The following is a 12638-nucleotide window of genomic DNA, read 5'->3' on the forward strand; positions in this document are numbered from 1 at the left end:
TTGCTTATTATAGATCACTTTTATTTGCATATGATTAAAAAGAAAACAAAATTTGCCATTAAAACAAAGAATAGACATACAAGACTTGCTAAAATTTTCCCTTAGAGATAAGAACCTCACTACACTACACTACACTACACTACACTACACTACACAACGCTACACTACACTACACTACACTACAGGAGTTGATTGGAAAATATTGTAAAAAACTGACAAACATGACTTGACACTTTTTAAAAATCAGTCCACAGATGTGAATAGATATCCACCTTAAAAATGGCAAAATTTTACCCTAAATTTCTAAAATTACAAAAGACTGAGCTGTCTGGCATGCAGAACTTATAATTTAATGAACCATTAATATGTACATAAGGAGAAAGAGATAAAAAATTCCCAAAGATATTTTGGGAATATTAATTTCATTGTTCAAATAGATATATACAGAATTTCATGAAACACGATATTTCATTAAACCTAGAGTACAGGAAGTTCATTACATACTGCATAAAATTTACAGTGTGATTTGCCCATGTTTACTCTGATAAAACTCAACTCCCCAAGCAAAGGTAATCAACATTTCTGCTGGTGAGTTTCAAGTAGACTGCAAGATCCATCGCTTGATGGGCGCTCATTGCAATCCCTTCTCAAGTGTGTGACCTCCATACTGAGTGCTTTGAGTAACCCTGGTGATCGATGGCTTTTCCAGTCTAGTTTAAATATTTTTGTCATTGCATAAGATTAAAATATATATTTACATGAAGAAATCATATTACAAAGGAGTTCATCAAAAAATAATGACGTTGGTGGTAGCCTGGTCAATAATAGAGTATAATCATTTTTCATGTACTTGTGTATTGCCTGGATGTAGCCAATCAATGAGTAGAATGTACCATGTGACATCACTTTCATATAGCCAATCAATGAGCAGAAAGTGGAACATGTGACACCACTTTTAAAGACCAATGAATGAGCAGAATGTAGCATATATAATATTGATTGATTCTTTCTCCACACATGAAATGAAATGTTACAAAGATATCTTTACACGCAAAGGTAGAGAAGAACCAGTGTGATTGGAAGACTGCAACAACTCGTATGAACAAATTTAAAAGTATTTGATATCAATGTCTCTGAAAGTACTGTTTACAAGAGATGTTTTCCACCATATTTGTTCTGTCAAAAATAGTTCCTTGTTTTACTGCCAACATCAACCAAAATGCCAAGTGTACAACCTGGATGTGTGTGATGTCAAATATTCATCGTCGATGACCAAATTTTAGTCTTGACTTGAAATTTGTCAAACAATAAAATTGCATATGTTCCACAATAAATTGTGTTTGCCAGGAAATACTTTGTATTTAAACTGATGAAAATGGAGTAATGTACTTTATCCTGAAACAAAACTTATGAAAGTAACAGCCATTATCCCCATAATAGAGAGAAAAACTCATTACATTGGTGAATATATGTACCTTGCCACCACTCTTCTCAACACATCAAACTGAAATGGACGTTTACCTCGGTTCACCCTTGCACCATAGTGATAAGGTCCTGCTGATAGTGAGGTTTGATCTATTTTACAGAGAATTGGGGTGAGGGGTGAGAGGTTGAGCGGAACCATAATCCATTTAAAATTTTGTTTGGATGTTCGTTATTTACAATGTGAAACTGCCACAATATTGATTGATTACAAATTTGCAACTGTACCGTTTCTCAAAAGTTAATGGATATTGGTGTCCAGTATGTAAAAAGTTGACAAACTCTACAATATAATATTGAACACAATCACTCATAATTGGTATCATTTAAAAAGTTGAGTCTGCAAAGTGTGTGGAAATTCACCAGTCTCTCTCCACAGGGGTTCGGTATTCCAAGCCCAGAATTCTGAAAACATCTTCCTCTGACTTGACAGGGACAGCCACACCCTCGTTAATCTTCTCTCTTCCCTTACGTATCACTCCAGATTTCAAGGCATGTTCATTCAGTGACATTCCCTTTGAATTTCAAAAGAAACCAAAAGTTGCACATGCATTTTGATGAGAAGAGAAATGTTCAAATATTGTATGCTTTCATGAATATCATAAAAATATCCTTGCACTGTTTGGAATTTTGTGAATATGACACTGTTTCAGGTCTAAATATTTTCATCAAATCTCTCTAAAACTGTTTCTATGCAATGCTAGGAGATAAGCTGATAGAATTTTTGAGTAAAAGTTTTTTGTCACATCAGAATTTCTGTAAGAAAGACAGTAATGCTCTATATAATTATGAACAAAATGACTCTGTCATGAGTAATAAAACTTCAGTTGCCACTTAGCTGCAGTACATGCAGTCATGTACTTCAGCACAAATGACATTTTGGTCATGAAACAATATGAAAACATGATGTTTACTGAATTTCAGAAAATGAATACTATATCATATATTTTGTACCTCTTCAGTTTGTAGCTCAGTTGACAACACGCCTTTATTGTAATCAAACACATAGGCAAGAATATTTTTCCTGGTTGTCATCATCAAGACTATGGAAAGTTACTGAATTCTGAAGCAGGAGATAGAAATACAGACATAGTTTATACAGGTATTGAATAATGGAATAAAAGTACCTTCTTGCCTGCCAATGCCCTCATGGATCGATTGAAATGACTAGATCCTGTGAAATACATGATTGCACATGGGTATTCATGGTAGGGTACCACTATGATGTCTAATCGTCGATGCTGTGAAGAAATGAGAATTTGTATTCAACGTTTCAGCTGTGATCAGAAAAATGATGTCTGAACGCAGACACTAAATATTCCAGCGCACTTTTGGTAAACACATTGAGATCTAAAAAATCATGACTTAATGCATGCTTGTGTGATAAAATTGTAAATGTTTTCCTGCAAAAACAATGTCCACTTTCATGATGCACATTGATCTAAAAAAGAGAATTCCTCCTTTAAGGTAGAACACGCCTTGGGGACAAATAGTCAAACTCTCAAATTTCTACAATTCTTTTCTGATCTACCACTTGTGGGGGGCTCATTCTAAAGTTCTTTGGGAAAGAAAAGCTTTAATCATTTTAGTTTTTTGAAAACCCAAAATTCAATTTTTTCCCCTAGAGTTAACACAGGATGGTAGCCATTTTGAATTTCAAATATTGCAAAATGTTGAGTAATTTGTTTTTCTAGTTCCAAACTTTGGACGGTGACCCCTGATTTTGTCGTTGATTCGGTAAGAGAATGGTTGAAAGTTTCATTCAGGAAAGTTTGAGTAAAAGTTTAAGTCTTTCACTTTTGAGGCGCATACTACCTTAACTTGCACTTGAAATTAATTCTACTTTACTGCTTACGTGATCCCATGCACCTACCTTTCTGTTTTCACCAGGTAATTTACAAACACCTAAATACTTCTTCTGCTCTCCGGAGTCCTCGTGACTGACCAGATCATCTGTGATGAAACCTGACTCGCACACAAGTAAAGAATCTTGATTAAGAGCATTGAAATTAAATGTGATCAATTCCCAAGTGGAAATGACAACAAAATGGCACAAAAATAACCAAACTGGGGTGGAGATATTTTTGCACCTACCTGTAGCTCTAAGTTTCTCAAGAAGTTTCTGGAAGACACCCTTGTGAGAATGTCCATCAGGGTGTGTGATGAGGACGTCCACATCACCACAGGTTGGTTTCCCGCGGCGATAGGATCCACAGGCCATCCCTATCAGTCCTGGGTTGATGGAATGTGCCATATCAACTACCTGATGAACAACCAGATATCATGCATACTGGGTATCAGTGTAACTTCATGATGTCATCCTTTAGAGGGCTTTAGAAAATTAAATCAAACGATTCAGTGACAGTGCTGATTTGGGCTGCATCCATTTCTATAGAAAACATATTGGGATTGAAATTCAAAGGAAGGGATCAATATTCAACCAAAATTAGAAAGTCAGTACAAATTTATGACGGGAAAGTATTAGGTTATGAACATGCTCAAGATATGAAGAAAGAGAAGAATCACGTGAAATTTGTTTAAAGTATTTTGGTAAAAATGTCTCATTATTGCAGATTTTCCTTTAAAGTAGTACATACCTAGAAATTGCGAGACTTAAACTTTTGCTCAAATTTTCCTCAAGGAAACTTTAAACCATTCTCTGTCAAAATCAATTATGAAAATAAGGGGGTCACCATGGTATTATGGAAACAAATATCTGACATTTCCTGTCATTGGAAATTCAAAATGGCTGCTATCCTAGTGTTAACTATATAGAGAAAAATTAAATTTTTGATTTTCACCACAGTATTAGCCAGTGAATTTTCTTTATTCTACTAGCTTTAAAATAAACCCAAACGAGTGGTAAAAAACGTATTGCAAAAGTTTGAGTGTCTGAATATCTGTCCACGAGACACATCCGAGACTCGTTTGATACCTACAACTTTTTCAATCTCTGTCGCCTCTTCCCTTTGCATCCTGTCCAGGAAATCATCGAAATGCTTCAGTCCAATCTTCTGTTGCCTGCTTAGTTTTGCCTTTTCCCTCAGGTCATCTATTGTCCTGAAACCCTGGTAAGCAATAAAGACAAACCACCATGATCACCTTTGAACCTCTACAAGTACTTTAACTGTATTCAAAACTATCAAGAAAATCCTGACAACATTTACGAGCATATAATGTAAAGTTTGTTGCTGTTGAACTTATATAGAAAGTGCATTACCTGTTGGTAGAAATCCCTGGCAACAGTCGGACCTACGCCGTGAATCTTGTTGAACAGGTTGATAGTTGCCACGTCCTCTCCCTGACATACATGATCTATCTTTCTCAGATGTCCGCTCTGAACAATTTCCCAGACTTTATCTGCCAATTTCTGACCAATGCCCGGAATATTATTAGCTTCCTAAAGGCAAAAACACACAGAAAATTTCTCCTTTTGTTTCCCATGTTATCGAATTGTCATGCTCAGAAGAAGTATATGATAACAACAATGTCAGCATGTTAAATGGTTGGGTTGAGGGCATCCATCCTTGCAAATGAACATTTTTAAATGGTGGTGATATCAGGGCTGGTTGCAACACATGTATGGGACTATTAATGCAATGTTGAAAGATAAAACATTTGGTCTTTTTGTAAAATTTCAGATAGACAACAAAGCTAAATAATTCATGTCAAACTGAAGGGATTTAATCTGGTGTGTATTCTATAAGAAAATGAAAATACAATTTAACTCTCATCCTGTCAGGGCAGTCACTTCTCCAAGTGCAAGGTCAATGAATTGTGGTTATCGAACCAAAACCTATGGGTATATTGTCACATACTTGACATGGTATGTTATAGCAGATTAATTCTTTCAAATACACATTTATGGTAACTATGTTTTCAGAGGCCTTCAAATGCTCAAGTCTTTGTTGAAATTCAACACTTGACTTATATTATTGCCTCATTGGTTTTACTGTAACTAAACTTGGCCTGAGAGTGCATGATATATTAACTTGGCAGGATTAAAAGTAAAGATGAAAAAAATTTAACCACCTTTACAATTTGTGTTTGGGGAACTACAGCTTGATCATCAGAGCATTACCTGCGTCTTCTCGACAAGATTGTGTTTAAACATTCACTAGTACAAATGGAATTTGCATACACAGTATCAAAGCAAATGCAAACTTGTGTTTTACCATTCTGACCTGCATGCACAACACAAATGACCCTTGATCATGTAAATTATGAATTCAGGGGGAGGATTTTTTTTTATCAGCTTTTAACATCTCTGAGAAAAATTGACCAACTGTCCAGACTTTCACAGGAGAACAAAGGACTAAAATCACGTAAATAGTGAACACCAACAACCACGAATGCGAGGACCGGGGATTGACGACTGCTGCTTTGACGGGATTCGATCAGCTTGCTGAAATCCTATCTTCATCATCATTGTAAGGGAATGCAGACACACAACATACCTCCCAGCTTGTGATTTCTTTAGGGTAGTTCTTGAGTGCCATGATAGCTTTAGAATAACTCAGTGCTCTCCATTGGTCTTTGGTGTTCTTGTAAGTCTCCATAAGAATCTAGTGAAAAAAAAATACCGCAATAATACGGTGTCGCTCAAATTTGATCAGAATTGGTACATACCAAAGATCAACAATAAGTGTTATTTCTATCTGTTCAGTGCAGGAAAATTATACGTTGATGTTACGACAATTTCTGCACAGTACAACCAGAAAAACAACAAGAAATATTTAGACCACAAAATTAAGAATGAGAAAAGTAAATAAGGCTGCGTTCACAAATAACGATTAGGGGGGGGGCTGGAGGAATTTCGATTGAAATCTTATTTTTTTCAGATCCCCCCCCTAAGTACCCCAAAAAATTTTCAAATGCCCCCCCTCTATATGGTCAAAATTTTTCAAGTCCCCCCCCCCCTAACTATTACAGGCCCGCATATTTGTAAAGGATGTGAGCGCAGAAAAAATAAACATGTATAGCGCCGTTCCGCTCACAGGTGTTCAACACAACCTGTTTTAGCACTTTCTATAGGCATATTCCCAAGGCAAGTTCTTTAAATGCATCAGTGAATTTTTTAGATTTATTAGTCTAAAAGCCAACATGAGTTAATCCAACTCTGGCCAGGTCAATTGCTCCTGCTGAAGAGCACAAAAAATGACAATCATGAGAGAGTAGGAAAATTGTGAATTTTGGCTAATTGCCATATTGCACAGTGACCTACCAAAAATTTGTTTCAAAACTACAAGACATATATGGATTAGATGCTACTCAAAATTGACAACACTGGAAGGTAAAATGTTTCATCAAATAAATGTTTTATTCTCTGAAATTGTGGGTGTAATAATTTTAAATTTGTTTAAAAAATAAATAATTCTATTTGGTCACATATTTTTTCTTTAGTCTTTACTGTTCAAAGTTTTACATCAGATTCTGTAACATTTTATAACAAGAATGTGAAAATTTAGAAAATCAAGCATGGTGACCCCATCTTTTTTCTTTAATACCCGTATTTGATTATTCTCATATGCCAGAATTCAAATATTTCTATGTGTTCTTCCATGTGTTGCTCTCTGGCTGATCTTGTGTACAAGTACGTTTCACTGTCATGAGCATCATATGACCCAAACTCTTCTGCATGTACATCAGAGTCAGAGCTTTCTCTTGCACTGATCAGGTATGCAGTGACAGTGACACTGCAGGAGGAGAGCATTAATGATAGTGACACTACCCGTAGGCAGTAGCTGTATTAACTTTGATAATTTTGGCAATATTTTTGTTCAGTTTTACAACTGCATTCTTGTTCTACTCCCTACAGCATGTTGAATTGTCTAGTATTCAGCTAATGCTATCACAGCCTATATATGTGTACCATGCATTAAAACACTGACAACTGACTGTCAGCCTGGACTCCAATTAAATTATCACCAAATACGTATTTATATTTATATATACAGGCTTTGTTGACAAACTAAATATTGTGTGTTTGTGCATGCTGTAGGGAGATAGCAGGAAACTATATTTGTTCCATTGCATAGAAATATTGCAGAAATCATTAACAGTTGCAGCTTCTGCCCAGGTTAGGAGGCTAAAGTTTGTTTTTTACGACAAACCACACATTTAGATTTTTTCGAGATACAAGTCATGAAATGTGACAAAATGGTTCTAAATTTTGTTAAATTATTACTATGATGACATTAAAATGGTATTCATTTTTCATTGAATTATCTACAAAAACTTGGAATAGGAAAATGTAAAACACAAAAGGGAACCAAAAATTTTCAAGTCCCCCCCCTACAGGTAGAGCAAAATTTTCAAGTCCCCCCCCCTCTACTACCCCAAAAATTTTCGAATCCCCCCCCTGAATTCCTCCAGCCCCCCCCTAATCGTTTTTTGTGAACGCAGCCTAAGGTCTGAAACTTTAGGTACTGAAGGTCAACTTTAGCAACATGCATAGCAGAGAATCTTTCTACCATGGATGTACAAAAATAGACATCCATATGGTTTCAGCAGATCTGTTAATATGTCACAGTTCATAAACAATGATAGGAAATGACCAATTAGCTGTTTCAGTTACTGCTACCACTCCCAAACATAATAGGTACCCTGCATACAAATAGGTTAAAGGTCAAAATCCTCTTATTCCGATGTGTGGGCTGATTCAATTCACTGCCACCACTCCTGCACACTTGCAGTATTTCCCTTTTTCTTACCTCATTTGCATATTTTTGACACTGATGTGTTCATTTGAACAAATTCACATCTCAACCCCTACATCTACCTGTACACCAAATACTGAGACGGTAGCTTTGGCGGTATGGGAGCCTTTGTGTGTGACGGACATACACCCGCACATACCCACAAATATACAGACATACAGACATGCAAATCAGATGCAAATGAACTGATTCAGCTTATACGAAAACCTCACATTGGTATACCAAATGTGAGCTATAAACAAAACAGCAATTACAAAGCAATTACATCTTCTGTCTTCTGGTAGAATGCACCTTGGGGACAGATATTCAGTCTCTCAAATTTTTTACAATACTCAGCTAGTAAGCTTCTTGTGTGATCTCATTTTGAAGCTTGCCGAGTGAATGTTTTCTCTTGTTTTGTTTTTGTGGAAATGGAAAATTAAAATTTTGACCCAGAGGGTTAACATGGGCGTATCAGCCATTGTGAATTTCAAATACTAAATTTTCAATAGTTATTTTCTTAATTACGGTACCAAAATTTACAGAGTGACCCCTAATATTTCTTCTAGATTATGAAAGAGGATGGTTTGAAGTTTCCTGAAGAAAGTTTCAGTAAAAGTTTAAATCTTTCATTTATAAATAGCATTTTTACTTCCTACCTCACAAAAATACATATACTGTAATGACGTATGAATATGTGAATTGGTATGCTTAGTGGATAGGTAAAGAGTCCATTATATATTTGGAGTGCGTCTAATACATGAGGGTATCATTCTTATTGCAGGAGACTGCATACTGGCTGTGGTGAAATCATGGTATGGTATGGTAATGAACTTTTTGACATTATGACCATTGAAATATTTGCCACTGACTCTGTCACACCATCGTTGTTGTTTGCCTCACTCTCACTGATACAGCCTTCATGTGTCTGACATATCTACACTGTTGACAATCCTTGGCCCCGGGCCCTGAATATCTCTGCTCAATAAAGCTTGCTCAATCTAAAATTCTGTTTCACTCTTCAGACACTTTATACTGTAAACTATGGATACATCCACTACAAAACACCAAATGCACCTATCCTGATATCATGTAATAGCAAGATTGATGTAGGTACAGTTCATAATTCAACTTCATTGCACATAATACTTACCTAGCTGCTTGTGGTATATGCCACACATGGTAGCAAAATGAACCCCTTATTGAGTCTGCTGGGGAGTTTATTTATACACTGTAGCATGCTACTATGCCTAATATAACAGTAACTTGACTCCCCAGCAGACTAAATAAGTATAAATGTTTTGCATGTTTCCTGGGATAATCAACGTTGTTTACAACACACATTGGACTCATTCTTCACAAGAGGCATCTGAATACCCAGACACACATCACAGCTTTACAGGGTCATTAGTTGTGCCTTTTAAATCAGTTTTTGATCATGACCATCATTGCATACCTATTTCATCATACTGATAGATTACAAGGTACTAATTGTGCAAGTGATTAGTGGCTTTCCATTACATCAATATTGCAGCTATAACAGTCATAGAGACAATGGGACTGCTTTACCATTTCTCTCCCCCCCATTTCCATGTAAACAGTGCCATAACTATCATTGAAAAGTGATGGGTTTGGGCCAAACCATGGTGATATAAGGTTAATCCTCTAAACACCCAAACTCTCATTATTAGCAATAACTATTTTTGGTATCAATAAATCTTACCGCCAACTTATCTGTGATATGTTTATTGTGGTTTGTCAGTCTGTTGGTCACAGCCTTAGCACAAACCCAGTTCCCTTTCTGAAAAAACGAGAGAAAAAAAGAAAATATGTCAATGTGATTGACAGACAGGGACGTTGGAAATAGAAAATACTTAATTTTCCCTTTGTATGTATGTATGTATGTATGTATGTATGTGTGTGTGTGTGTGTGTGTGTGTGTGTATGTATGTATGTATGACATTTATTTCTGTTGTTTTTTAATAACCAATGCAACATGTTGTATAGTTGGCTTCCTATTAGGACTGGCTTCCTCCTTGACAAGTACTGTATGAAAGTAATGCCAGTGATTGAGCAGTCCAACCAGAGTTTCTATCGGTAATCTTCACTCAGTCCTCATCAATGAGGTTCCATTTGTGTCCACAAGTTTCTACATCACATATCTGCAGAATGGCAAATCCAATTTACTGAACAATGAATGAAAGAATGGATGACAGTGATTTAACCTAGTATCTTGAGCTAACACACTCATAATTTGAAGAATATGTAGGGAGTGGCCAGAGTAACTTGTTATCTATTTCTTTAAAAGTTCCTTTAGTTATTACTGTGAAAGAAAAAAGAAATGGATACTCTTTCTATAGGTAATAGTGTCACCTATGCTAAAAGACAACATATTTACCCTGAGCAGACATACAAATAAAAACAATCTAAATCATAGATGTATCTTACAAACTTCCTCACTTTATGTAATTATTTTCACACATTTCCAAAATATTTCACAACGTGTATTTGAGCATAGGGTCCTCAATCTCTGATGATATTGATGATGATGATGATGATTAAATATTTAAAAATGTAGGAAAATAAAAATATATTTGGACTCTGTAAATTTGTTGTTGTTGTTGTTGTTGTTATTATTATTGTTGTTGTTGTTGATAGTATTTGCAGAAAAGAACAAAGTATGCGCTGCAAAATTCAATGTACAGCCTAACTTTAGGCTGTATTGAATTTTGCAGCGCATGTGTATAGTTAGGTTGTATTGAATTTTGCAGCGCATACTTTGTTTTTTTCTGCAAATACTATCAACAACAACAACTATAACAATAACAACAACAACAACTACAACAAATTTACAGAATCCAAATATATTTTTATTTTTCTCCATTTTTAAATATTTAATCATCATCATCATCAATATCATTGGAGATTGAGGACCCTATGGTTTGAGCAATCTGCACAGTTTTTGTCCAAAGTGAAAAATGGCACTTACCGGGAGTTTCTGGGGTGATGTGTTTGGTGTTGATGTCGACGAACTTGCAGCTGAACTCATATCAGACGAAGAGGCTGAAAATTTACTCAGTTTGGACGCATAATCTTCATCGTCGCTGGGTTCATAACTACTGTCATCACTGTCATGACGACGGACCGGCACAAACACCTGTCCATCACTTGGCTTTGCCTCTGAACGTTCGTCCTCATCGGCAACACCGCGACTTTGCTTTTCAGACGCATCAGTGCTTTGCGCATTCTCATCCTTTTCCTCTGTTTCCGTGACGACAGTGTCCACTTTCTGACGACTTTCCGGGAGTTTACATCTCACTTCAGTTTTCCTTCCTTCGTCCTTTTCATCTGCTTTGTTCTGTCTGAGTTTGAGAAAACTTTTAATGTCAAGTTCAAAATCACCTGTTTCGAGTAACCGTTCCTCAGAGAGACAGCTGCTGAGCCAGCTTGCTTTCACAATTTTAACATTTGCAGGCGGCGCATCGACTTTCAGAATTCTGAGCAGTCTGTCAATTTCCATAAGCTCGTCCACGATGATGTATTTGGTTTCTTCAGTAAATTTGTCATGAACTGCGCCGCCAAATTTCTTGAGTTGCCTACCGAAGATTTCTGCTCTTGCCTTACCGAGACCAGCCTGAAGAATGAAAACTTCGACGCCGCTTAAAAATCCATGTGTAGCAGGCCTTGAGTTCGGCAGCGGGGAATCTGCAGCCGCCGCGCTTGTTTGTTTACATCCCGAGGAGGAACTTGTTTTCGCTTTCTTTTTTGAACGCCCCGTTTCAGTGACGGACGCGCCTCGTTTCTTAGACAATGCTCTGCTACTCATATTCCGACGGCTATTTAAGTAACTTCTCTGTCAGCTTGTCAATCCAATCTCACTACAACGTCCACAACGTCATATACACCACCGCCACCAGCTGACCAGCTCAACTCCGGGAAGAAATGTGTTGAGGCGTTAATAGCTAAGGTCATTGTCGGGTCATCTGTCCTCGTTCCCAATTTGCAGTGGTAAAGTAGGTATTTTTGGTAATCAGATGAATAAAAAGGCAGAGAAAATAAAGATAACTTTAACGTATTTAAGACCTTTAAGATCATTTTAAATCTAACTAAGAAATTCCGTCCATAATTCTATTTAATGTACACATTTTAGGCCCATACACATTTCACCTCTTGTGTGAGGTGCCATTCAACTAATATGTCTGCGCCCATGATATGTATGGCGCGAAGACTCACCTTCACTGATTGACAAAGAACAGACCAATCAAAATTTCTGGGACTAGTCACAGACTCCATTTAGGAAACATGCACGCCGAAAGAGAGGGCAGGTATGATAAAGATAGCAAGTTTATGGCGCTTTCGATCAAGTCTGCGTTCCTAAGATGTGGTGGTCTTCTGGGTCACACAGTCCATGGAGGTAGTACTACCTCCATGCACAGTCCCTCGCAAGATGGCACTGTG

General features: G+C 36.8%; 2 protein-coding genes across 2 annotated transcripts in view; one reads left to right on the top strand and one right to left on the bottom strand.

Annotated features, from left to right (window-relative positions):
• Positions 1 to 12553, bottom strand: LOC139120387 (DNA polymerase lambda-like). The gene is made up of 11 exons (XM_070684767.1): positions 12414 to 12553; positions 11170 to 12163; positions 9904 to 9981; positions 5940 to 6047; positions 4703 to 4882; positions 4418 to 4550; positions 3577 to 3741; positions 3356 to 3447; positions 2610 to 2723; positions 184 to 1997; positions 1 to 139 (listed from the first exon to the last, which is right to left on the bottom strand). The coding sequence occupies exons 2-10, from the start codon at positions 12004 to 12006 to the stop codon at positions 1842 to 1844; spliced, it is 1863 nt and encodes a 620-aa protein (XP_070540868.1). The 5' UTR covers positions 12007 to 12163; positions 12414 to 12553; the 3' UTR covers positions 1 to 139; positions 184 to 1841.
• The window catches only part of LOC139120385 (nuclear pore complex protein Nup107-like), a 36831-nt gene continuing 36559 nt past the window's right edge, over positions 12367 to 12638 (top strand). The window contains exon 1 of the mRNA XM_070684766.1: positions 12367 to 12505. Coding sequence (XP_070540867.1) covers positions 12483 to 12505 — 23 coding nt within the window. The 5' untranslated portion in view covers positions 12367 to 12482. The remainder of the gene's footprint in view (positions 12506 to 12638) is intronic.

This window comes from Ptychodera flava, chromosome 20 (genome assembly GCF_041260155.1).
Source record: "Ptychodera flava strain L36383 chromosome 20, AS_Pfla_20210202, whole genome shotgun sequence".
NCBI lineage: Eukaryota > Metazoa > Hemichordata > Enteropneusta > Ptychoderidae > Ptychodera > Ptychodera flava.

Excerpts from the sequence above, each read along its gene's own strand:
- LOC139120387 (XM_070684767.1), bottom strand. The coding sequence starts at position 12,006 with ATGAGTAGCAGAGCATTGTCTAAGAAACGAGGCGCGTCCGTCACTGAA. Across the intron at positions 9,982-11,169 it reads CATCACCCCAGAAACTCCCG|AAAGGGAACTGGGTTTGTGC; the intron begins GTAAGTGCCATT and ends TCGTTTTTTCAG. Across the intron at positions 4,883-5,939 it reads AAGAAATCACAAGCTGGGAG|GAAGCTAATAATATTCCGGG; the intron begins GTATGTTGTGTG and ends TTTTGCCTTTAG.